We start from the raw sequence: 27,658 nt of genomic DNA, 5'->3' as shown, positions 1-27,658 counted from the left end.
ATCTTAATCTTCACCTTCAGATGAGAAAAATAAACTTAATTTGCTGAGCTTTGTCTCTGGTTCCGCCAAGTCGGCCATTTGGCTGACAAGCAGGAACCATCTTAAAACAGTGGCAGAGTGGAGCCTGTGTCAGTGATGGTGGGACTCTGTCTGATGACATGATGGACAAGATACAGACCTTCAGTTGGGGGGCGTGTTTATCTTTCTTCATTATTCATTTCTAATGAGACTTTGTTTTTGTTGTTCTTTTCTTTTTGTTTTGTTTTGTATTTGATGTTGTGAAAAAAGTTTTTTTCTCTCCTCTCAATAACTTTGAAAACCAAACCTCCTCTCCTCCTCATCCTCTCCTCCTTCTCCTCCTCCTCCTTCTCCTCCTCACCTCATTGGTAAAAACTGTGAAATGAGTTCTCACTGACAAATACACCAGAAAATCTAATTAGAGATGATACCTGCCCCCCTCCTCTCCTCCTCTCCTCCTCTCATCTTCTCCTCCCCCCAGGATGAGAGGGTAATTGATATTTGAGCCACAATGCTTTTTATGAGGGACAGAATATGGAAGAGCATGTTCCATCTGTCAGACTGTGTGTGTGTGTGTGTGTGTGTGTGTGTGTGTGTGTGTTTGTGTGTGTTTGTGTTGCTGTCTGTCTGCGTGTGTGTCTGTGTGTGTGTCTGTGTGTGTGTGTGTCTGTTTGTGTGTGTGTGTGTGTTTCTGTCTGTCTGTCTGTGTGTTTTCCTAATAGAAGCAGCAGCCTATTATACCTGTGTGTGTGTTTGTTCCTTTTAGGTTGAAGTGTGTGTGTTTTAGTTGAAGTGTGTGTGTTTATATGTTTGTGTGTGTGTGTGTGTGTCCTCCTTGAGTCTGTACTATGAAGCTAGTTCAACATATCATACCAGAATATCTTTCAGTTAGTGCTGGGCAATATGGAAAGAAATCTTATTGCAATATTTGTTTTCATATCACTCAATATCGATATATATCACAATATAAATCAAATAACCCGAAAATTAATTTTTGGAACATTTGTATTTATGTGGTAGTTCTGTTCTTCTTCATGATGATGATGATGATGATAATGATGATAGTGATGATGAAGATGATGATGATGGTGATGATGTTGATGATGATGATGATGATGATGATAGAGATGATGATGATGGTGATGATGAAGATGTTGATGATGATGGTGATGAAGATGGTGATGTTGATGATGATGATGATGATGATGGTGATGATGATGATGATGATGATAGAGATGATGATGGTGATGGTGATGATGATGATGAAGATGATGACAGAGATGATGAGGATGATGATGATGATGATGATAGAGATGGTGATGATGATGATGATGAAGATGATGACAGAGATGATTATGTTGATGATGATGATGATGATGATGAGGTTGATGAATGTGGTGGTGGTGATGATGAAGATGATGATGATGATGATGATGATGAAGATGATGATGATGAGGATGATGAATGTGGTGGTGGTGGAGATGATGATGATGATGATGAAGATGATGATGATGATGATAGAGATGATGATGATGATAGAGATGATGGAGATGATGATGATGAAGATGATGATGAAGATGATGATGATGATGATGATAGAGATGATGATGATGATGATGATAGAGATGATGATAGAGATGATGGAGATGATGATGAGGATAATGAATGTGGTGGTGGTGATGATGAAGATGATGATGATGATGATAGAGATGATGGAGATGATGATGAGGATAATGAATGTGGTGGTGGTGATGATGAAGATGATGATGATGATGATGATAGAGATGATGGAGATGATGATGAGGATGATGAATGTGGTGGTGGTGATGATGAAGATGATGATGATGATGATAGAGATGATGAGGATGATGATGAATGTGGTGGTGGTGATGATGAAGATGATGATGATAGAGATGATGATGAGGATGATGAGGATGATAAGGATGATGATGAATGTGGTGGTGGTGATGATGAAGATGATGATGATGATGATAGAGATGATGGAGATGATGATGAGGATGATGATGAATGTGGTGGTGGTGATGATGAAGATGATGATGATAGAGATGATGATGAGGATGATGAGGATGATAAGGATGATGATGAATGTGGTGGTGATGACGATTCTTAGATGCTTGACAAAGGTTTTTCTAAAAACATGTAAAAAAATCCCAAAACGCAAGTTTCTTGTTTTTGATCCTAATAATCTTTAAACCCTCATTGTATCGTTCTTGTCTTGATGTGGAGAAACGTATCGTTTTTTTGGTAATTGTTTTAAATCAGTTCAAAAGTCAAGGTGAAGACAGAAGTTTGTCTAGAAATGTGAAATATTCAGTCTGATGGGAAACTTTTGAGAAACAATAAATGAAGATTTATTCGTACTCAGATTTGATTCCAGTAATGGTGTGCAGCAGTGTTTCTGTTGAGTGAGGTATGAGTGGGAGAGTTAATGACGGCTGTGGAGCGAGCCGAGCCGAGCCGAGCTGAGCCGAGCTGGATGGGCTGTAAGCAGGGTGTTAGAGGAGCTTTATTGGAGGCGGCCGGTCTTTCATTACCTGCTGTTCCCTGCAGAGTGGATTCGCCTCGGCCACCTTATTACAGTTTATTACAGCAAAACAGCAGCAGGCTAAATGAAAAGAGCTTCCCAGGAGGAGAGGCAGGAGATCAGCTAGTTACCAATACCACGTCCACCGTTATGACTGTGTGAGAAATAAACTCCAGAGCAGAGAGCAGTCCGTCCGCTCGGCCCTCACAGCTTCACAGTGATTTTAAAATGATAAAGTTTCAGGTGGACTTCGGGGAGCATAGGACCAAATTACAGCACAGCTGCTGTAGCTACGATGCTCAGATCATCAAGCTGCTGCAGAGATCCAGGTTTCATTAGGTTAGCAGTGGGAATGCTGGGGGGGGGGGTCTGGTTGAGGCTGCTTTAAAAAACTTTTGGCTCCAATTCACCTTTTTTCACCAAGCATTCCACAAACCATTGAAGAAAATAAAATCTTAAGGATAGCGTCACATCAAAAGAGTCTTGATTTAGTACAAAGCTATAAATGTTAGTCCAAAAAATAAGATCAAACACAGAGCACGGTCTTTCATCATGTTCAACTTGTGTAAATTTACATTTAAACGTACAGTGGGTGTTTGTAGTTTTTAGTCTGGATGTCGGTAGTTTTTATTCAGGTGTTTATTTGTTTTTCGACATGAACATGAGCAGAGGAAACACATAAACACAACAGCACAAATATTAAACCTAGTTCAAAATATACACTGAAACTCTTGTGTGTTTTCAGGTTGGAGAAAATAAACTTGGACGACACTGACATGGTAAAAACACTCTGTTGTCTCAAAGGTTTTATGTTTAAAGTCTGATTATATTGATCAAATGATCAATATTTTTTGTGAACAGGATGTTGACGAGCTTCTTCAGTGTGTCTGTGATGCTGACTCCGCCCAGGAAGTCGAGGAATTTGGTTCAGTGCTGGTTCAGCGTCTGCGCTTGGCTCAGCAACGTCGAAATGACATCACTGCACAGGAGATGAAGGCTGTGATGGAGGAGAGAGATGGCTCTGTTGCCAAGGTGACTTACCTGTCTGACTGTTCACCTGTCTCTGTCTAGACCTCTGATATATATACTCTGTTATTTTGATATATATATATATATATATATATATTGATAATATTCATATTTTAATATTTTTGATGTGACTCCTGTGCAGAAGCAATGTTGTGTTTTCAAATGTCCAAACCACAAACTACTAGTTGTGATGTCAATAGAGATTGATGGACACTATGGTTGCCATGGGAGTTCAGAAACACAGATTGTATACCTTGCACACTCAAAAGGGGCGGCGGGGGGGGGGGGGGGGGGGGGGGCACGTCTGCACGACAAAAATGAGTCATAAAGAAAACATAAAAAAAATAAATGTGTGAATCATCTGAGCTGTTGCATTTCTGAAGAAAGATGGATTCTGGAAGGACTCATGTAATGGTCTCACATCTGATAGTATTTTCTATATATAGGTGTAAAGGTAAAAAGAGCTACCATAAAGAGTCAAATTCAAAACAATACAAAACTAAGGCTATATACATTCAAAGGCTTGGACTTTAACTATATGGAGCATGTATGAGGTCACATTGACAAATAAAGTGCATACAGGCAAGAATCAGATGTGCAGAGGGTTGTTAGTCGTTACTTGATTGCAAGTGCTTAGGATTGCAGAAGTGTTTAGGAACATATATATATATATATATATATATATTGTGTGTGTGTGTATATATTTTGTATTAAGTATCATGTCAACATTACATTGCAGTGTGTCTGCAGGGAACTCTGTCTCTAAGTTGGTTTGTGACGTACAGATGAACGTCTCTTGAATGTCTCTTGAGATGAACGTCTCTTTCTTCGGACTAATGTCTCTTCAGATAAATGTCTCTTGAACGTCTCTTCAGACTAATGTCTCTTGAGATGAACGTCCCTTGAATGTCTCTTTCTTCAGACTAATGTCTCTTTAGACGAACTTCTGGTCTGACTTGATAATTTTTTACACGGTTGATGGGAACCTTTGTGACGTTGAAGCTTTTTGTTCTCTGGCTGTGATCAGTTCCAGATTGGTGATAACTGATCATAGATATTGATCGATGAACTGTCATGATCATGTTTAGGATTAGTTTAATATGTTTTGCTATAGTTTTTCTGTTGTGACTTAGTTTATGGATCAGACATTTTCTTTCAGGCCTATGAAAACAAATAATTTGTAGATTAAGTGTCAATAAATAATCAATGAGTGAAGATTCAGAAACTGATTAAAAGGCTGAAGAAGAGAAGCCAGACTTTCTCCCTCCCGTCTCTTCTCTGATTATTATCGAGTTTATTACAAAAACCTGCAGAGAGCTGGATTTATTACCCACAATTCATCTGGATTCATATACCACTCTCTGGGAGCATCAGGAAGGGGAGGGGGGAAATGAAAAAAGATGAGTGATGGAGAAATGACAGAAGAGGGGGGGACTCCCAGCATGCTTTGTGGTTGGTGGTGGACTCAAGACACTCCTCCCGATTATGTCACAAATGAAGATCCAATCAGGAGCCTTCATCTGTTCCCTCACTGTGACTGACAGACCACTGTCACCAAGGCAACAGATCTCCAGCAGCACGGTAACCAGAGCAACAGTTGTCTGGGAAGCAGAGGACAAGGGATGTTGTGATTCTTTAAGTGCAGCAAGAAGAAGTGATGCAGTACTTTTAGGAGTAATCCAGTACTCGTAGAAGTGATGCAGTACTTGTAGGAGTGATGCAGTACCTGTAGAAACAATGCAGTACTCGTAGGAGTGATGCAGTACTTTTAGAAGTGATTCAGTATTTGTAGAAGTCATGCAATAATTGTAGAAGTCATTTAGTACTTGTAGAAGCGATGGTCTACTTGTAGAAGTCATGCAGTACTTGTAAAAGTAATGCAGTCCTTGGTAGAAGTGATGCAGTACTTGTTAGAAGGGATGCAGTACTTGGTAGAAGTGATGCAGTACTTGTAGAACTGATGCAGGACTTCTAGAAGTGGTGCAATATTTTCAGGAGTGATACAGTACTTGTAGGAGTGATAAAGTACTTGTAGGAGTAATCCAGTACTCGTAGAAGTGATGCAGGACTTTAGAAGTGATCCAATATTTTCAGGAGTGATGCAGCACTTGTAGAAGTGATGTAATACTTGTAGGAGTAATCCAGTACTCATAGAAGTGATGCAGTACTTTTAGAAGTGATTCAATACTCGTAGGAGTGATGCGGTATTTGTAGAAGTCATGCAATAATTGTTGTCATGTAGTACTTGTAGAAGGAGTACTTGTAGAAGTCACTTGTAAAAGTAATGCAGTCCTTGGTAGAAGTGATGCAGTACTTGTAGAACTGATGCAGGACTTGTAGAAGTGGTGCAATATTTGCAGGAGTGATGCAGTACTTGTAGAAGTGATGCAGTACTTGAAGGAGTTTTTGCATCAACCCTCCACACTCTGGGTTAAACACGTATCTGTCAGTGATCACTCAGCTGTCGGTCACTAACCTCCACCAATTTCACTGCTCCTCCATCTTTTAGCTACCACCCCTCCACGCTAACACTTTAATCCCGCCCTCGCTCCGCAGCCGCGCTGAAATATGTCTCAAACGGCGCCGTAATCCTCAGAAGAGAAGAAGAGAGAGCGCACTCCACGCTGGAAGATCCCTCCCCCCTCCTCCGCCCCTCTCCTCATCTCTCAGGGATTATGTCCCGCAGCCGCCAAGGTTTCTGGGAAATATTAGGAAACAGGGGGAGGGGTTTCCCTGCCGTTCGCTCTCTCTGACTATCTTATATGAAGCTGCACATTTAATATTCCAGGAAACATTATTAAATCTGACTCCGCCCTCACACACAGGTTGTCGATTTGATCCAATGCTCAAAAAACAGATCATTGATGATCAGATCATATGTATTCACTTGAACACATGCATAAAGACACACCAGAGACCATTTCAGATAGTTGGGTTCAGCTTATATTTGAAATTCTTACAGATTATATGATTCCATAACTGAGCCCCTTTATATCTGATAGAATTGATACATTTGACATTTCTCATATTATACATGTACATCACAGTTAGACTAAAAACAACTTTATCTGTATGGGAATTGAAGCACACATGCAGTATTTTGTAAATAAAAATACAAGTTTTATATGTATTTATTAAGGCTGCACCATATGTTGAAAATCTATCATTGACCAATCAGATGGAGCCCTGCTGACCTACATGATAAGTTAAAGACAGTCAGATCATTGACGGGTCAATTAATCACAACAGACACACACACGGACCTATGGATTGGACACGTGTATAAACTCAGTCTGGGTATAAACAACAGACTTTGTAAACTAAAGAAATGTGGAGCAGGAGGAGATGGTGTCGCCTAGTTTGGTTTGATACAGCTCGAATGACAGAGATACAAGAAAGGATGCAAATTAATGATGGAGCCTTAAACTGTAAAAAAATAAAATAATTTCACAGTCCAAACATGTACGAAAAGACTCAAAATGAACACTGTAAATGGACTTCGTGGAGCTGCGCATGGCTCCCTGGTGTCTGCCCCTGACTTGGTGGCCTGTTGGTGGCCAGGCTGTGCATCTTCTCCCAGCTGTGGAGCTTCATGTTTAATTATAAGTCATACCGTCATTGCGATATTATCGAATATTGCATGTTTTTCTAATATCACGCAGCCCTAATGTTTATGTAAAAACTTGTAAGAATTTGAAGCTGATTAAATAGAGGGGGACTCAGCCTTCCTGCTAAATGTGACTATTCTGCAAAACCTTTTTAGCTAAATATGAAGTTTTTCAAGGTGAGTTGGAGGCTCCCCAAATGATATGGTAATCTATATCTGGTGTCAGATAAGGATAAATTACACTTAAACAGTTAAGAAACATTTCTGATGGCCCCTCAGTGGTGGAACGAACTCCCGACCAATGTCAGGACAGCGGAATTGCTCTCCATCTTCCGCAAAAGACTCAAGACTCATTTGTTCAGACTTCATCTCCCTCCCAACCCCCCCCAAAAATAAAAAATAAAAAAATTAATAAATAAAACGTATGCACTTGTATGTTCATATGATTAGCACTTCAATCATAGCACTTATGCACTTAAAGAATCTTTCACAAATAGCAGTTATGATCCTAAAAGGAGGGCTTGACAATTATTTCTATATTTCATTTTACCCCATCAATGGTGATGTTGTGGTTTCTCTCTTGTGACAAATGTTATAATTGTAAGTCGCTTTGGACAAAAGTGTCGGCTAAATGCCCTAAATGTAAATGATGGACCAGACTTTGAATTTTGCCGATGATGACAATTGATTTTGAGATTTTGTTGCAGACAAACTGAAAATGCAGAAATTTGTCAACCAGTTGAAGGACTGCCATTTATGTTGAATAATTTTTTATAAATCCATACTGATGTTCATACAGGGTGTTCGGCTCCTGCAGATGGTTCATCATTCTATCTTTGAAAAGCAGAAATAGGGCAGTAGTTGTTAAATGAACTTTGGTCTGCACTTTTATATGAAGAAATACTTCAGGATCATTTGGTGTTTTATTTTAGTTGGTAGAATCAGTTCATTGATAATCAGATCAATAACCCTGAACGTGTCTCTCTCTGCAGTTCAAACGTCTGGAACAGGATCTTATTCGGGAGAGAGAGAGAAGGACGACCAAGGTAGAAACACACACTCTCTGTTTCTTTGTTGAATGGTGAGGATGGGATATCTTCTCTGTTGTCATGGCAACCTGTTATTCAAACAGAAGCTGCGTTTGACCTAATGTGATGCATGCTGGTTAGAAATGTTAGATGGTTACATGGACTTGGTCTAAGGTCAGATGCCAACATGCTGCTGGCGGCTGCAGGAGTGGAGTTTAAAAACACAGACAAGTCGGACAGTAAGTCAAGATCAAATTGTATCAGTATAGTCTCATATTCACCGTTAGTCTCATAGATCTTAACAAGGTGCGATATCCTCTGAACTTCACAAGAGGAAAACTACCAAAAAACTTAGCCATGGTGTAATGGAGTTACACAATGTTTTCAGCCTTAATATCCTCTACCGGAAGTAGTGATGCTAGCGGACGTGGCAATGCTAACACGCACCCCTTGTGAGAGCTTGAGTGCATTGTGTGCATGTGAATATGAACGCAGTTCAGAGGAGGATCACATTTAGACTAAAAACATGATATAAATTACCTTGTTTGGAGTTGAATTTGAATCTCGGGGCTTCCGGACACTTGGATGACACCACATGAGCAGTTTGGTTTTTCTGTTGTTTTTTTCATGTCTGAAGAAGAGGTCACTCCGTCATAGTGGTGAGTAGATAATTAGTGAATTTTTATTTGTAGGTGAGCTATCCCTTTAGTAAGCAAATTATGGTAAATTGAAGTTACAGAACCAAGGAATACTAGTTTTTAATAATATCTTCTATAAAACTGCGCTTGTATCACCAAGTACAACTGTGTGTGTGTGTGTGTGTGTGTGTGTGTAAAATTCCTGCAGTGAACATGACCATCAGCTGCAGTGAAGACCACTTATATAAAATACTATACTCTTTCAAACTTCTATTGTCCCAGAGTGGAGGTGAGGATTTCAGTGATTGCTGGTAGAACTCCCATCATGCACTGAGCACTTCTCCACTTTTCTCTGTCTCTCTGCCCCCCCCCCCCCCCCCCCCCCCCCCCCCCCACACTCATTCATTTATTTTAATACATGTCAACAACTATGTCACTTTTTTCTCCCATAGTCTCTCTCTCTCCCTCTCTCTCATTGCAGATATCTCTGACTCCAGAACTGCAGGACAACAACTATTACTATTATTATTATAATTATTAACAACAACACTTCAGTAATTCATTATTATATGAATTGTGACTGTTATCAATAATAATCAAAAACTTCTTTACACTTTATTGTTTTCATTAGAACTAGTCAGATCTGATACCTGATGGTGCTCCAGTGTTCCCGATCTCTCTCCTCTCTCTCCCCCTTCCCACTATCCCTCTCTCTTCTCTCCTCCCCATGTCTCTCTCCTCCCCTGGTGGAGGCAGATGTCTCCACACTGAGTCTGGTTCTTGAGGTTTCTCTTTGTTAATGAGGGAGTTTCTCCTCCACAGTCTCAAAGTGCTGCTCATGGTTCACCTGTTGGTTTCTCTAGATGAAGAAGATCTGAAGCTCTTCACCTTCTCTGTGAAGAGTCTGGAGATCATAGATGTTAGGATTTGGTGCATTACAAATTGAATTGATGTGTGAAGTAATCTAATTACTGTAGATATATAGTTACTGTGTGATGAAGCACTGACACTGATAATGGAGAACGTGATAGAAGGATGAGGAGGAAACAAGTGTTTAGTGACTGTGATGGTTTCCTGTCCCATGATGATGACTCATCATATAGATTCTATAGATCTGTGATCTTCGTGTTGAACTGAGTCCAGTATTACAGTATTAAAGTATTACAGTATCACAGTATTACAGTATTCCATAGACCGACCCGACAGAACCTGTTAGGGACAACAAACTGAATTCTGAGAGCTCATGGCTCTAGCGGTGATATGGTACTATGAGCCCTTTAAGGGTCGATGCTGCCGTATCATTCATGTAGTTGAGGAGGAGAACTTTAAGTTCTAAATGTAACAGGAAGCCTTTGTAGTGAAGCTAATACAGGAGACATGTGGTCTCTGTCCCTGGTTGTTGTCAGGACATGTGCTGCAGCATTTTGGACAAACTGCAGAGTCTTTAACGACTCACTGCTGGAGCCTGATAATAAGGAATTACAATAATCAAGTCTGGATGTGTCAAAGACCTGGACGAGTGTTTCTGCATCTTATTTAAACAGGACATGCTAGGGCCGCATAATATATCGGAAATTTAACATCATCGCAATATCAACATGTGCGTGCCCTGTTGCCCCCTAGATGATGAAGTTAAAGACATTTAGATCATTGATGATGTTTTTTTTTGTCAGTGACATTGACTCTCTTTCTCTCTGTCTCTCTCTCTCTCATACTGTTTGGAGAGAGATAAACCAGATCAGAATTTCTTAGAATCCAAATATAAGACCTGTCACAATTCAGCCAATCACAGCAGAATTGTTGATTCCAGCTGCTGCAGCTGGAGGAGAACATCTGTCTGACTGCAGACCGCTCACTCCCGACATGTTTTAAGATGACATGATGATGTTCTGCAGTGATGGAAAAGGTCTGACCATATTTCTAATCAGTAAACATCACAATAAATCAGTTGAACCCCATCTATGGTCACATGGAAGAAGGTGTGGATTATCGTTGGAGAAGATTGTTAACTTTATTTATTTAAGAGAAAAACCTAGATGTCAGTACATAAATTGATAATTCCAACATGGATTTCTTCAGTTATTGATCTGTAGCTTTATGTTGGTGATCAGCTGGTATCAGATCCTCAGTCAAATCATTAGATTTATAGAATCCCCAGTTTTTCCTCCTGCAGCTGCGACTGTGTCTGTTTCCTCTGAAATAAATTAAAATTGTGATGAATGTAGCTGTCGCCCTTTAATGAGTCAGGAGACTCCAGAGGATTAAAGATTTTAATTTCACACAGAAACAGCAGCTGCCGATAATTTCACCGACAGCCAGCCAGAGAGCCGGTGAGCCTACAAACCCCCAAACCACGAGTTCAACCCTTAACCTGAACTCAAACCTGAAGCAGAACTTTAAACTGGACCTGAACTCTACTCTGGACCAGAACTTATGTTGAATAAGGGCTGAAGTGAAAACACTGAGGTCAAAGATATGTCAGCTGACTGTTCCTTTAACACCTTATGTTAAAGGTCATTTACTCCTCCCGTCCTCCTCACCCCTCTTCCACTCTCACCTCCCCATCCTAAAGAACTCCTCCCATCCTCTCCATCGTCCTGTTCCTCCTATGTGATTATTAAAGGTCCTCCTCACCCTTCTCCCACTCTCACCTTTGCATCCTAGCCACCCTCCTCCTCCTGTGCTGACCTTAACTCCTCATGTGAAAGGTTGCCTCACCGTCGCTCCTGCTTGCTCATCATCTCATTTGGAAATTATTCTGATTAATAAGTTGAGCGGCTCTTTTGAAGCATCTCCTCCAGCCCGGCTGGAGAAAACACATATTGACTCTCCGGGTTTGGTTTCTCTTTTGATGTCTCACTTTATACTCACAGACCTTGAGGGCTTTAATTAACATAGAGGAGGGGGGGGGCACAATCAGGTCTGTAATCCCTGCAGGAGTCACACCTCCTCACAGTTTGACCAAAGACACAGTGAGATAAACCGTCCTGTAACTGTTGGCTCACAGGTTCATTTCCTGCAACTGTACTAGCAGCTCCGGTAGGGGAGGAGAGGTTTGGTTTTGGTTTATTGAACCATTACCAGAAAAATAGCTGTTGCCGCATTATCCCTCAAACACAACAATAAAATAAACAAGATTGATGGGGGCTCTCAGCCAATCGGCTTCTCTCTCTGAAGCACATTGCTGACATCATGAAGTTTTTTGTGTTTAAAGCGACTTGTCCTGTCATTTGTCATCTGTTGATCTAAACCTGTGACGGGTTAAAATGTCACTTTCCACCAGGATGAGCTGCTGAGGCGTCAGGCAGAGGGAGGTGGGGCACTGGACGACACACAAAGACTGAAGGCGGAGCTGCAGGCACTACGAGCCAATCACAGGTCAGGCTATTGAAGAGCAGCAAAATAAGTATTCATTGTAAATTAATTATAATGCGATCACACTTTAAATTAAAGCTGTAAGCAGAGATGGTCGGGCACTCGTGGTCCGTGTGCGTCGGGGTGTGTTGGGGTGTAGTTGTTGGCAGTGGCAGATTTAACAATTTAGGGGCCCAAGGTGAACACAGGCATGGGGCCCTCCACATACGTTGTGATATTATTTATCTAAGTCCTACTTGTAACTTCTCCCCAACTCAACAAAACATATTCACAGTTTAACAAATGCAATCACAGTAAAATCTTATTTTCATAAACAATAGGATCTCTGATTAAGCCTCTGTCTTATAGCTTGTTGTAATTTAGTGAGAAGATAACACACAACGAAATAGGAGGTCAATTATGGAGTTACAGAAATAATATCAAAATGTACTTTTAAAAATGATCACCATTTCTCTTTGTCCCTGTCTTTTTCTTCCTCACCCATTTTATTTTCATGTATTTCTCTTAAAAACAGTCCCGTTTTTTTAATCATCATCGTAAAGGCTATCATGTGAAATACCAGGAGCGAGTGAAAATGTGTGTGTGTGTGTGTGTGAGATCAGAACTCGTTCATGAAGCAGCAGGTCCGAGACTTAACTAAAACTAAACTAACACTCATCACTAGTTAATTCTGTTTCCTCCTCCTCTCTGAGCTGCTTTCACTTTAACTAACTAACACTCTCACTTTGATTCCAGGGTTTTTGAGACTCATTTAAACGTCATGAAAGTTATGAACATACATAATGTGTGTGCTCAGAACCACATGAGAGGCAACACACACAGGACTCAGTGTTTAAGTGACCGGAGGGACACAGATTCAATTCAATTCAATTTTATTTGTATAGCATGAAATCATAATATACATTATCTCAGATTCATGATCCGACACCATTGATTAATAATTAAACACATGATCATCATCTGAATCCCAACAAAAAATGGAACATATTAATGTGAACTGGTTCATTTTCATCTGTATGAACTGAACTAGTTCTTTTTAAGTGTGAACTTGCTCAACACTTCTCGTCAGTCTCTGTTTACATCCTGAATCACTTTCGTGGATGCACTCATGGAATAGTCCATTGTAGAGGGGGGTTGCAAAGACACTTTCAGATGAACACCTGGTTATGTGGCAGATGTGTGGGACTAGTTAAAGAGGTCCAAGGACTAGTTACAGAGGTCTGAAGACTAGTTATAGAGGTTTGAAGACTAGTTGCAGAGTTCTGAAGACTAGTTGCAGAGTTCTGAAGACTAGTTACAGAGTTCTGAAGACTAGTTATAGAGTTCTGAAGACTAGTTACAGAGGTCTGAAGACTAGTTACAGAGTTCTGAAGATTGCAACAGAGTTCTGAAGACTAGTTACAGAGTTCTGAAGACTAGTTATAGAGGTCTAAAGACTAGTTACAGAGTTCTGAAGACTAGTTACAGAGTTCTGAAGACTAGTTACAGAGTTTTGAAGACTAGTTTTAGAGGTCTGTAAACTACAACAGAGGTCTGAAGACTAGTAACAGAGTTCCGAAGACTAGTTATAGAGGTCTAAAGACTAGTTACAGAGTTCTGAAGACTAGATACAGAGTTCTGAAGACTAGTTATAGAGGTCTGAAGACTACAACAGAGTTCTGAATACTAGTTACAGAATTCATAAGACTACAACAGAGTTCTGAAGACTAGTTAAATAATTCATAAGACTACAACAGAGTTCTGAAGACTAGTTACAGAGTTCTGAAGACAAATGTTACAAATGCATAGTAAGAAAAAGATTTCACTCTCGAACTCTGAAACCAGCATTGCTGGTAAAAAATGAGACAACTGCACAAGGAGCAGAAGTGGGACTTTGTGGTCTCAACTGTAAACCTATATCAATTTATTATTGGCCAATCGGCAAACAAAGATTGTGCAGGTGGACAGAGTGATAGAAATTCATATTAATAGATTGCAGTTGGGCGGGCGGGGTCTGATTGATAGGGGATGAGTTGCGTGTGGTTGAAATAATTACTCTTTTCGATATACACACAAGGTACAGCAGCATAATGTCAATGATTATTTCAATCTTCAGAATCCAGCATGTTCAGAAAGTAAAGCAGTCGTCACCTTGATGAATCCTGGGATCTGCACATTATTACATTTCGTGATCAGGTCTAGTTCTCAAAGACTGAATCAGAAATGTTTTTTTCTTGACGAGGACTAAGAGTTTATCTTTTGACAAGAAAGAAACATTTGTTTAAAAACAGCAGTGAGACATGCCGTGTGAACCGTGAATCTCTGTACATCATCAGGATGATTCTTAGCAACTGCAGACATGAGGGGCAGGCGTCTGGATTTTGGATTGATTTTATTTTGTGGGATTAAAGTAAAAACTGGTGTCTCTTTTTGTTTCTGTTAATTTCTCAAAGATTTGATTTGGTGTAGACATGACTAATTATCTTACTTAATTCATGTTGTGCCTCCTTTATAACCACAACTCTCTTTTTTACATTTCAGTTTCTGCAGCTGGTCAGTGAACTCATCATAAGATCATATCTGTTGATACTGTGTTATATTTTAGATTGAACAGACGTGCGTTGGATTTTCTTTGTGGAGGTTGAGAGACGCTGATCAGCTCAACATTTTGATCTGATTTCCAGGTGATGAATGTCCTCTGTTTTTTGTCCTCCCTCAGCTCTCAGGACTTTCACACCCCTCCTCCCTTGTTGTTCGATGATGAAGTCTCTCGGGTGGGTTCGCTGGAGGCCCAACCCCTGCTGGTCCAGCTGCAGCAGCTCTCAAAGGAGAAGCAGAGTGTTGAGGCAGAGCTTCAACGCTGTCAGGAGGCAGAACAAGAGGCCAACGAGAGAGTCCGCAGGTCATATTCTACCTTCACATACTTCACGTCTGTTGACATGGTTTTATACTTAAATGCTGCTGAAAGAGCGAATACAAAAATATATGTAGTTCATTATTTATTTTGAGTTGATGTACGTAAAAGTGAGGACCAGCCAAAATGTCCTCACTTTCCAAAAATGTCCTTGTGTCCTCACAAAGATATAAGTACAGGAAAACAAAAACACAGCATTGATCACATCTCCAGCTTTAGATGATTCTTTGTAATGCTCACCACTGATTGGTCATTAAAAAAAACCTCAACATGCAGACAGAAAATCAGAAGCATTTTTGACTGTTCCCTCATTAAAAATTGAATTGGATCCATGTTGGCATCTGTGGCTCAGACTAAATGAAGATCTGTTAAAAGGCCTTAGTCAGTACTGTCAGTAAATTCAACAGGTGGAAATATGAACACACACAGGACAGCTCCCCTACTGTAAGATTACATGACGGACAATAATCAATATAGAATTCTAAAGTCCCGAAGTGAAATTGTTGCATACTTTTTATATTTGTTGACACTTTTGACAGATTTATAATTTCTGTAATTGAAGAGAAAATCTGTATTTGTTCATTGTGCTGTAGTTCCCCTGTCACTCTTCATCAATCATACACAATACAATGAACTTTATATTTCTTGTCATTTTGTTTTTCTGCGCTTTGTTGCGTTGTTGCTGCTCACAGGTCTAAAGAAGGAAACAAACTACACAGGTTGTAAAGTGACAGTGAGTCAGAAACATGTTGCTGAGTTGAACAGAGACTGCGATGTGTTCACAGACTGTTAAAGCATGTGGGTATAAAGAGATTTGGTTTTGGTGATTCGTATTCAGCTGATGGTGTGAGTGTCTCTGTCGGCGAGTTGATCAGGAAGAATTAATCCTTCAGATTTCGACTCGTGCAGGATGACGGTCTGATGCTGAATAACGTGACTTCTTCTTCTGCTGCTTCTCATCTCATCAGCCTGAAGATGAAGGGATGAGATTCATGATGAAAACAGCTTAAGTCGTCCGTCTGCGTTCCACGCATCCTCCTGGGCTCAAACCCACGGCTTTCTGCTCTAATTTGGCTGCCAGTGGGGGGGACGGCCAGCTCTGAAGAGCCTCCCAAGTTTCTGAACAGTGAAGAGAGGAATATTTGTTCTCTGGAGGGGGGTGATAGAAATCTGCTGGTTATTAGAGATATAAGTCTAATTTGGTATGGAGAGAGAGAAGGAGAAAGGGAGAGCGAGCCTCATTGATTGTTAGAAAGTCATACAGGGTCACATCTCCACTTTGTCTTTTTCATTTCAGTCTCATCTCAGTTTCCTGCTCAGGTTGTCAGGACCTGATTGGTTTCTGAGTAAAGATGTTTCTCATTGTTGAACATTTGGTAAAAATGTGTCTGTGAAAATTCTCAGTCATTCAGGTCATGGTATCTTCAGAGGTTTTAAAAGTGTTTTTGAGGTATCGACCGCCATTTCTATGGGTAGAAACATTGACTACAGGATGGAACTGTAACTACAGGTAGAAACTGTGACTACAGGTAGAAGCAGTCTGACTACAGTTAGAAACTGTCTGACTACAGGTAGAAACTGTGACTACAGATAGAAACTGTGTGACTACAGGTAGAAACTGTGTGACTACAGGTAGAAACTGTGTGACTACAGGATGGAACTGTAACTACAGGTAGAAACTGTGACTACAGGTAGAAGCAGTCTGACTACAGTTAGAAACTGTGTAACTACAGGTAGAAACTGTGTGACTACAGATAGAAACTGTGTGACTACAGGTAGAAACTGTGACTACAGGTAGAAACTGTGAGTACAGGTAGAAACTGTGTGACTACAGGTAGAAACAGTGTGACTATAGGTAGAAACTGTGTGACAACAGGTAGAAACTGTGTGACTACAGGTAGAAACGGCGTGACTACAGTTAGAAACGGTGTGACTACATGTAGAAACTGTGTGACTACAGGTAGAAACGGTGACTACAGGTAGAAATGGTGTGACTACAGGTAGAAACGGTGTGACTACAGGTAGAAACGGTGACTACAGGTAGAAATGGTGTGACTACAGGTAGAAACGGTGTGACTACAGGTAGAAACGGTGACTACAGGTAGAAACGGTGACTACAGGTAGAAACGGTGTGACTACAGGTAGAAACGGTGTAACTACAGGTAGAACCGGTGTGACTACAGGTAGAAACTGTGTGACTATAGGTAGAAACGGTGACTACAGGTAGAAACAGTGTGACTACAGGTAGAAACTGTGTAACTACAGTTAGAAACTGTGACTACAGTTAGAATTAGTGACTACAGGTAGCAACAGTGAATACAGGTAGATTCCCACTGTTTAGTCTGAACTGAAATCTTTTGTCTTTGTCCTCCTCAGGCTGGAGCGTCTGGTCGAGGTTCTGAGGAAAAAAGTTGGGACAGGAAGCGTCCGAGCTGTCATGTGATGTGATCCCATTTCTCTTCTTTTAGTTTTTTAACTTTTTATTTGAATATTATTTGAATTATCTTCTCTTACTTTGGATATTTTTAGTTTGTTGTCTTAAACTGTTGTAAAACCAAAAACAATGTTTGTGTTCAGGAATCCTGATATATATAGATATATGTATATAGATATACACATACAATTGGCAGTTTGTACTGTGAGATGCTTGATTTTGTTGTCACATGAAATAAAATGATAATTTTTATCTTTTTAGTTTTTTATAGAAGCACAAACGTTCATGTTGTAGAATCACTTCGATGTGACTGACATTTTTGTTTGTTACAATAACAAAGTTAAACAAGTTAAATCATATTAAATATCATTTAACTGACTCACAATACGTTCATCAACCTCGAGGGAACAAACCCACAACAACAACAATCAAGTAAGAACATGTAAGTACAGCTAAACTTTATATATTTGTTTAAATACAAACACCGGAGTAGACGATGGTTATAAGACGTCCTCTTCTTCACCGAGGTGCAGTCTGAGACATGTGTCTTTAGTCTGTGGTGGAAGACGTGGAGACTTTCTGTCCTGGTGTCAATGTGGAGCTCGTTGCATCATTCAGGAGCCAGGACAGCAAACAGTCTGATTCTGTTGAGTGTTAGCGCTCAGTGAGGGAGCAGCTGATTGGTCGATGAGTGGACAGAGTGGACGAGGTGTAAGGTTTGACCACGTCCTGGATGTGGACTGGACCCGACCCGTTCACAGCCAGTACATAAGTACTACTGTTCTGAAACGGATGCAGCCGCTGGTAACCAGTGAAGGGAGAGGAGGAGAGGAGGAGAGGAGGAGTGAACTTAGGTTGAAGAACAGTCGAGCTGCTGCGTTCTGGAAGAGCTGCAGCGGTCAGATACTTTAGCAGGTAGACCAGCCAGGAGGGAGGTGAAGGAGGGAGGTGCAGGAGGGAGGTGAAGGACGGGGGTGCAGTAGGGAGGTGCAGGAGGGAGGTGCAGTAGGGAGGTGCAGTAGTCTAGACGTGAGATGACCAGAGCCTGGACCAGAACCTGAGAAGGATTGTTGCAGTAATGTTGGCAGTAAGGAGAGTTGACTGTCGAGTGTCACACCCAGGTTTCCAGCAGTCTGGAATGGTCAAGGAGGTTGGAAAAGATGGAGTACAGTTTTTTGGGGATGGAGAATGAAAATTGAATTTTAGTTTGGTAAAAATAGCTTTTGGCTACAGAAATAGTGGCAGAGAAGGAAGAGAGGAGTGATTCCTATATGAGCAGGTCTTTAGGCTGTTTAGATTTTCGTCATTTCCTTTCTGATGCTTACATAGTGGCTCTGTCGGCACGCACTGAGTCAGACAACCACGGAGCTGGGGAGGACCTGCGCACCTGTCGGGAAGTAAGACAGAGAGAATTGAGAGAGGAGGACAGAGTAGAGAGGAGAGGGTCTGTGCCAGAGTTAGGATGCATGAGTGAGAAAGAGTCAGATGAGGGGAGGGCTGATAAAACGGATGAGGCCAGAGAGGAGGGAGAGAGGGAACGAATGTTGTGACGGACAGGTACAGAGTCTGTTGATGGGGTAGGGTTGTCAGATTGTGAGAATGAGAGAGAATAAATGTAGTTTAGTCTTCCTCGTCCTCCTCTTCTTAGTCTTTCTCTTGTTTCTCTTCTTCCTCCTTCTATTCATCTTCTTCCTCCTCTTCCTCCTACTCCTTCTCTGACTCCCTCAAATCATCCTCTTCCTTCCTCTATTCGTCCTCCTCTTCCCTTCTCTTTGTCTTTTCTCTATTGATTTAAGGTTCTTTCTTAACCTCTTGTATTTAATGTTTAATTTTCTCAGATTAATTATTTCAGGATCACTGTGACAAATTCATGTTCCTTGAAAACTTCAAATTAAAATTACCTTTAACAATTTTCCAAATCTTGGTCAAACAGACGAAGGGTTTCCTGGTTTCTGCCCTGAAAACGTCTGAAAGACGAATCATCAAAAAGAACTAAACTTAATTTTACGTGAAATCACGTGACATTACATGACATCACGTGGTCATGTCAATAATGCATACTTTATTATTATTATTATTATTATTAACAATTGTACTTATTATTTATACATGCTATAATTAATAATCAATAACATCTTCACACTCTTATTGTTTAATGATAACTAGTCAGAGCTGAAACCTCATGCTGTTCCTGGTCTCTCTCTCTGTCTCTCCCTCTCTGACCCTCTCTCTCTCTCTCTGTCTGTCTGTCTCTCTCTCTCTGTCTGTCTGTCTCTCCCTCTGTCTCTCTGCCTCTCTCTCTCTCTGTCCTGCCTTTGATCAACCCCCTTGCTCTCTTCTTCTTCTTCTTCTTCTCCTTTTCTTCTCTCTCTCTCATTCTGGGGGGGATTTCTTTGCTCTTTTCATTGGCTGAGCACAATTGTGTTATTGGAGATAATTAATTCCAATCCCCATCAAAAGGCATTAGTGGCCCCGGGGCCCCTGTTCGAGTCTTTCTAGTGGAAGAATGAAAGAAAGATGAAGAAAGGGGCAGAGGGCTGTTGCATTGTGGTCGACATTTTCCTCCATAAGGCGCGAGTGTAGAGAAAAGGGTGCAAGGGCTTTAGTGAAATTAGGCTGTGGGCTGCAGCCGCCGGGCCCTCAGAGGCCCCAAGCGGCCCCGCTCCACCCCGCCGGGAACATATGGCTCATATTACCGCAGCGGCCTGGGTGGCAGAGGGAAACTCTGCCTCACCTCTATCAGACTCAGGAAAGAGTGTCTGATGTTGACAGATCACATCCTCTTTTATTTAAAATTTATTTTCACAGTTAGCTGTTAGCACTGCAGCTAACAATCACTGAAGAAAGAGTTGAAATATGATAATTATTAGTAAGAATAAGAATTACAGCACAGATGTTTAAAGTATGAAAAGTGAAAGTACTGCATGAAATCATATTTATTTATTCATCATGTTTCATAAATGTTTTAAATAACTGTAGAGCAGTAAAATGATTTAACTAATATCAATGTTATATTATAATTTAAAATACTAATAGACTTCTAAGTCTTTGTGAGTTTTAGTTGATTGTTTCCTTGGAGCTTGATCATCAACATCTCATTTAATGACGTGAAAACCATTTTTACGTTTTAATCTTTTACCTTTCTCTTACTTGAAGAATCATAGACAATTTGATTGGAGCTTTTCTCAAAAATGACATCAAATCAACAATATTTAACTTTGAACATGTAAACGAAAGTGACATTTATCAATTTAGATTCTTCAGATAATGAAACTGATCACCATTCCTAACAATATTACAAATGATTATTCATACATATTGTAAAACATAATATATAATTATTTTAAAAACATGTACACACGTAAATGTGTAAGAACGCTCCAGAATATGGGGAACAAATCATTGTATTATTAATAACCTTGTTGAATTCCTCATATTGACTCTTTACAGTCACCTTCTTATATTTTTATGGTTAAGACTGCAGCAATTTATTTATTTCTGTCCTCCGGAGAATGATTTCCTGTTACTAGAAAGCTTAAAGAAAAAACAACAAGATGGTTGGAGGAGACGTCACTGTCAAAAGTTAAAATTTAACACATTTCTAAAGTCTATGAACTTCGGATGTTTCGACAATCATGTGTTCCAAATTTCTTTTACATGAAAACATGTTATTAAATATTTGAAGTCTTTTTTTAATCTACAAACTGAAGTGAGGTTAGGACCCTCATAATCGCAAAATGTAGAAAAGCAGCTGATCAGCAAACAAATGAAATACACACATTATACACAATACATACATCATACCCAATACACTAATACACACATAATACGCATGTAATACACGCACCACCAATCACAATAATTAAATAACTTTATTTAAACAGCACCTTTCAAAACAGACACAAAAATAAAAACGTTTAAAACTGATGGTAAAAGAAAAGGTTAAACGAAACATAAGAAAATGTATAAGCAGCCAAGTAAAAGTAATTTGGTAAAAGTGCATGATTAAAAAAAAGTTTTAAATGTGAGGAAATGATTCTACTATACATTATTTATTATGTGTGGTCTGACTGAAGCTGATCATATTAACATCCTATAATCAATCAATCATTAATCAATGAATCCGTTTTTGTAATTTAACCATCAGAGAAAAAATAAACGTTTGATTAAAATCTTATTTGAACTATTTAAAATATTTATGTAGTAATTTAGTTATGATACTAAAGAAATGAAAAATATTGCAAATAATACAAAATGTTATTCTGTCAATGAACAAAAGTTTAAAGTGTCTTGTAATTATTATTAATATTATGGAGACTAAAACAGAAACCATGTTCAGTTTGGAGGAAATATCAGTTTAAAAACATTGAATTTATTTAGAAAACGTATATGTTAAGTTTTTTATTCGGATTATATTTTTTCAAATCATTGTTGTATATTTTTTACTTTTAATTCAGATTAAATGTTTCTGCTTTTTTATAATGGGATTGTTTTGTGTTCACGAGGCTTCAGTGCATTTTAATTAGATTTTCCGCTTTCTCTTATCTGCGTGTTTTATCGGAACCGCCTCGGCTTCTCTCGGATGTAATTAGCGGATGATTAAAGCTTCATTTGAGACATTTCACGGCTCAGCAGTGAAAAAGCTGCAGATCAAAGTAAACGTGTCGTGTTGTGTTCAGGTTCACGGAGCTTTGAGGCGCTTTGAGGCCGCAGGAGGTTCATCATGTTCGGCCTGGGCTCCAGCGCCGCGGCCGAGACGGAGCCGAGCGCTTCTTAATGACATAATAAATGTATATTATATAATCATCTATGAAATAAAAAATCCATTGACGTCACCACGAGAAGCTGAAGGTGATCAGAAATGAACTGAAATAATAAAGGCCGCATTTTCTGTCAAATATTTAAATGTGCAACTGAAAGTGAACAATTCTAATAAACCTGAAAACATGAAAAACTCATCACATAAAATCATCCATCCATCATAGAACAATAATAATAATAATATTAGTAGTAATAACAATAATAATAATAATAATAATAACAACATGTTTAGGTTTTTAGTGAAAATTCGTTTTTTTATGGTATTGAGTCCGTAGAAATTGTTTATCTGAGATACGAAGTAAAATTGAATACACATAATTTATTTTATATCTCATCAATGTAAACTGCATTAAATACATTTTCTAATAAAATCAAAGTTTATATCAAATTTACATCATAACTGAACCAATAGTTTTTCATTCATTCATCACTACTGTCATGAATGATTCCAAAATACAGCATAAAAAAAGATCAATAATCAATCAATGCCCAATGTTTCCTTCTTTTATTTAAAAATGACAGAATAAGTTAAGAACATGCATCAGAGTCAAAAACCAACGAGGAAGAAACACAAGGGGGGGGGGGGGGGGGGGTACTATTTCATCCTCCTCCCTCCGTCTGTCTCTCTCTTTCTTTTCAAGCTGAGGTCTGAATCAGTTCTTTTGGCCCCAGAAAACAGTAGAAGAAGACGAAGACCCTTCATTCATGCACATGGCTATATTAATCAATAATCAATAATTGGTGATTGAGGGAAGTTTAAATACACAAAGGATTTTTATCATCAGACGTACCAACTGTCAGAAAACAGACAGGAAGTGGTTTCTCCTTTTTCACACAGAGTGAGACTCACAAACAAAGATCTTTTATCAAAAGATGAATCAATAGCTTTAAAAACTGATCGATCGTATCAAAGTGTCACAGCTACAAGATTGAGTATTGATCAGTGATCAGAGGTTAAAAACACAGTAATCTATATGGTAGAAATTATTGATCGCAACTTTTTATTTGAAATAATGGAAATAATTACAAAAACAAAAATACAATGTGAATAAAACAAGACATTTGTATTTATCACAACTAACAAACTAATTAACTAACCAACATTTATCAATAACTCAAATTGATAAATGATTAGTGATTGATTCACCTTATGAAGCTGATCTTACATTGTGTTTTCACTGCACACCTGAATTAATTCCTAATTTGTATTTAATTCTTTGACATTTAATTAATAAATGTTGATTTGACTATAATAAAAGTTTTGTTTCATCCAAAAAGCCCAAACAATTTTTCTCTAATCTGGTAGAAGCAGACTGAAACCAGAAAAGATCAAACACTTGAATAAATCTGCCCGGTAACAGACGACAACATTCAGAGAGGCAGGCGAATCTGTGTTTGAATCGTTTGGGTGAAATGACCCTTTAAATGAAAAGCTTTTTTATCTGTGCTGAGGTTTCTCACTCCAAAGGTCGCAACCCGCCAGGAGGTCAGCCGAGTAGCAGACAAGGTCGTGGGAGAAATAAGTCCTCCTCATATCTGATTAAATACATCAGTTAGCATCTTTATAATCCAGATTTGTTTCTGTAAACATCTGCAGCTTCATCAGTGTCAACATGGCAACCATGTCATTGCCATCACCAAGCAACCTCTGATCTTTTGCTCGCCAAGGCGCAAAACCCAAACCTTCTGAATAAAACCTTCGACAGGACAAAAAAACAAACTGGATCAAAGTCGGTGTCGGTTCCCACAAAGTGGATGAGGCCTTGGTTTACTCTAATCCTAATGGCAGTGTTTCCTGAGGTTAGCATTCCAGTTAACGCCAACCCTTCTTTGAGTGATTCACCTAAAAACTATCCTGTGTGTCACAAAAAGTACCTGATAAAAAAATTTACGCAATTTGTGTCACTGAAATCTTTTTGATCATAGGTAATATCTCTTGAGCCTTGTGACCAATAGAGGGTCTGGTTGTGATTATGAACTGCAGAATCAACAGACATGAACAAAGATCCTGAATTGCATGAACTGAGGATCTGGGTCGGACCGGAGGATAATGTGCTGGAGGTTTAAAATAAATCAGCTTTTGTTAGTATCCTGAACCTTCAGCAGTTTGTGACTCAGTGTGTAAAAGGAGAAAACAGACCAGGTATCAGTTTAATCAGGTGACAGTTAACATGTCCGTGTCCTGGCATAGTCACAGTGCAGAAGTTCAAAAATCAGCCAACCAGCATCAGCAGAGTGGACCGAGTTCAGCATCATCGCAGTCAGACAGGATGGCTGCATGCAGAGAGTCAAATCAGCAGGTGCAGCAGATACTATGAAGTGTTGAGGAGCGGTCTGGGATAGACCCCCTGGTAGTAAGAAGCCTCCAGAGGTTCCATGGTCCTCCCCCCGAGGCCAGACGCCCCCCCAGCACTGTAGGAGGAGTACTGCAGCGCCTCATAGGCTTTCAGATCCAGTTTGTGTTGCTGCTCTGAGGATGACATTAAGTTGTTGATGGAGAATGGGTGGTTGAATGAGTAGTGGGGGTCTCCTTTGAGGTGCAGCTGGGACTCATGGGTCATGGAGTGAGGGGGCAATGACAGGGAGGAAAGGAGCTGAGAGCCAGACACCTTTATGTCTGCTCCGCTGATGCCACCCCGCATGTCCAGACCTGGAGGCGAAGTCACCTGGCTGGAGGAGGGCAGGGAGGAGTCCAGGAGTCCAGGAGGTTTAATGGAGTCCCCTGCAGGAGAGGCTTGTTCTATAACACCACCTGACCCCCCCAGCTCTTTCCGCCCATCTGATTTTGCAGATATCTTCTTCTCGCACTTGAACCTCTTCTGGCGGCGAAGGTAGCAGCCATTCTCGAACATGTTCCCAGAGTCTGGGTGGAGGGTCCAATACGAGCCCTTCCCTGGTTTGTCCGGTGAGCGTGACACCTTAACGAAGCAGTCATTGAAGGACAGTGAGTGCCGGATGGAGTTCTGCCATCGCTGTTGGTTCTGACGGTAGTATGGGAACAGGTCCATGATCCACTGGTAGATCTCACTCAGAGTCAGCATCTTACTGGGTGCCTGCTGGATGGCCATAGTGATGAGTGAGATGTATGAGTAGGGTGGTTTGGCATGTGGGTAGCTCCGTCTGAAGGCCTTATTGTCGCGACCACGGTTCAGTCCACTACTGCTATACGCCATGCCATTGGTCATTGTGGGACTCATGGCCCCGTATGGATTTAGGCCCATTGAGGCTTGCTGTGAGCTCATACTGGATGGGCTCAGGGTTCCACTCATTGAGCCCACTCCCCCCCCCAGACCCGACATGGCTGCAGGAGCCGAACCGCCCATCCCTGCCACTGGGGCAGGACTCAAACCAGTCCCGCTGTACGACATGTTGAAGGAGCCCGATGTGGTTCCACTGCTGGACATGTAGCCCGACATGGAGCCCATTCCGAGGCCAGAACCCATTCCACCACCTGCCATTGGAGAGTATACCTGCAGAGAGACCAGAAGCAGTTAGAACCAGTGCATCAAGATTTAATTAGCCCTGAAAACACAATCAATTTGAACCAGATCCATTCAGATCAGAAACCAAACCCACCACCCGCCATTGCACACCGACCAAAGAGACCAAAACCTGAACTACTTAGACCAGCTAGAGCAATTCAGAGCAAGTTAGTCCAGGACCAGTATCTGTTAGATCTGATAAGAAACATTTTTTTCAGGTCAGCTACAGCTTTAACATCAACAGTATTTTGACCAAACAAATAGACAAAACTATTTAGACCAGATCAGTTAGACAACACAACCTAAACAAGTTTAAGGGAAAATGTGATTATCATAAAATAATTCCACGCCAATAATAAAGTTCTTATGACAATAAAATAATTAAAGTTGTGATGATGACAAAATAATTTAAGTTGTGATGTTAACAAAATAAAAACGTGGGTGTGATAATAAAATAGTTACAATTAAAGCTGTGATGATGATAAAATAATTAAAGTTGAGATGATAATAAAATAATTTAAGTTGTGGTGATAATAAATTAATTTAAGTTGAGATGATAATAGCGTTAGATAATGATAATTGTTAATTGATGCTAATTTCGCGGAGGCGTTGCGACATAAACTAAAGTGACCTGAATAAAAGACTTTTTTTTATTTTACTGATTGAACACGTTGATTAAAATTATTATTTAAAGGCTCCGAGTTTCAGTTGTAGTTTATTTTTAAAGCGCCCTGATTGTTATTGGTGTATTCTTATATTTTACTTGTATTCAGATTAATTTTCTTTTGACTGTTTAGAAATCCACAGTTAAAATTATATAATTATATAATAATGAAATAAAATCACGTTTTATTTCCACAAATTGTTTTTATAAAATCCAATAGAAAACTAATTTTTAGTCAAAGAAAATACTCGTTTCTTTTTAGTTCTTTTCCTCTTCGTGTTTAGTCCCGCACCCGGAGCGGTGTGACCCGGGACTCACGGCCGCTCCAGTGACGGTGTCGTGCGCGAACAGTCACCGACCTCCTCGCTGTAGAATCCGCTCCAGTCCGGAGCCTCGTGTCCTTCCATCTTCACCGCGCCCAGCATGACGGGAGCCCGCAGCCCAAACACGGATCCTGCAGGTCCCGGTCCCGGTCCTGGGTGTGAATCTTGGTCCAGGTGAAACAGTTCCGTGCTTATCCGGGCCAGGAAGAGCAGAGAGAGGTAGTGTTGATGATGATGATGATGATGATGAGGAGGAGGAGGAGGAGGTGATGGTGACCTGTTTCTCCTCCTCCTCCAGCAGGTCCAGCCCTCTGGATCCACCTCCTCCTCGATCCCTCACTCCTGTCATCCCTCCATCACACTGAGGATCAATCAATGAACAGACAGACCTGGGTCCACGTCACTTTCAAGGTGAAACACGTGTTTCAACACATTTCATTTTGTTTAATGACTTTTAAAACAACCAGAAATATTTAAATATTTTCATTTGAAGCACCGTCAGTTTTCAGGGTCAGAATGTATTAAGAATTACTGGAATCATTTTATTTTTAATGGATTAATGGTTTGATAAAAATATCATAACCAATAACATTTCAACTTTTCTTAATTTGTCCCTTGAATGAAAAGTTAAGGTTCGAGTTCAGTTCAGCTTCAGTCAGTGACTGTTAGTTATTAAATCACATGTTTATGATTAAACCTCATTGAAATTTACAACAAGAATCAAATCTATTTGAACCAGAACTCAATAATAACTAGAGACCACAAGGAAACAAACAAACCAGTTGTTTCTCAGTCAGGAAT

General features: G+C 40.0%; 2 protein-coding genes across 5 annotated transcripts in view; one reads left to right on the top strand and one right to left on the bottom strand.

Annotated features, from left to right (window-relative positions):
- Positions 1–17,819, top strand: part of mipol1 (mirror-image polydactyly 1) — a 34,363-nt gene extending 16,544 nt beyond the window's left edge. For 2 of the 4 annotated variants that reach the window (XR_011244645.1, XR_011244646.1), the window contains exons 9-14: positions 3,309–3,342; positions 3,425–3,595; positions 8,192–8,245; positions 12,149–12,243; positions 14,939–17,215; positions 17,275–17,819. Coding sequence is in view for 2 of the 4 variants with exons in the window: in XM_069535154.1 (XP_069391255.1) it covers positions 3,309–3,342; positions 3,425–3,595; positions 8,192–8,245; positions 12,149–12,243; positions 14,939–15,121; positions 17,510–17,576 (604 nt within the window). In the remaining 2 variants the exon portion in view is untranslated. The remainder of the gene's footprint in view (positions 1–3,308; positions 3,343–3,424; positions 3,596–8,191; positions 8,246–12,148; positions 12,244–14,938; positions 17,216–17,274) is intronic. The other 2 variants (XM_069535154.1, XM_069535155.1) reach the window with 1 other exon arrangement.
- A 6,779-nt stretch (positions 17,820–24,598) lies between these two features.
- Positions 24,599–27,069, bottom strand: foxa1 (forkhead box A1). The gene is made up of 2 exons (XM_020111280.2): positions 26,894–27,069; positions 24,599–25,858 (listed from the first exon to the last, which is right to left on the bottom strand). The coding sequence occupies exons 1-2, from the start codon at positions 26,957–26,959 to the stop codon at positions 24,701–24,703; spliced, it is 1,224 nt and encodes a 407-aa protein (XP_019966839.2). The 5' UTR covers positions 26,960–27,069; the 3' UTR covers positions 24,599–24,700.
- Between the last annotated feature and the right edge of the window lie 589 nt (positions 27,070–27,658).

This window comes from Paralichthys olivaceus, chromosome 12 (assembly GCF_024713975.1).
Source record: "Paralichthys olivaceus isolate ysfri-2021 chromosome 12, ASM2471397v2, whole genome shotgun sequence".
Taxonomy (NCBI): Eukaryota; Metazoa; Chordata; class Actinopteri; order Pleuronectiformes; family Paralichthyidae; genus Paralichthys; species Paralichthys olivaceus.
The sequence above is the reverse complement of the archived record's forward strand: the minus strand, read 5'-3'. Positions and strand labels throughout refer to the sequence as shown.

Excerpts from the sequence above, each read along its gene's own strand:
- foxa1 (XM_020111280.2), bottom strand. The coding sequence starts at position 26,959 with ATGCTGGGCGCGGTGAAGATGGAAGGACACGAGGCTCCGGACTGGAGC. Across the intron at positions 25,859-26,893 it reads GCGGATTCTACAGCGAGGAG|GTATACTCTCCAATGGCAGG; the intron begins GTCGGTGACTGT and ends GTCTCTCTGCAG.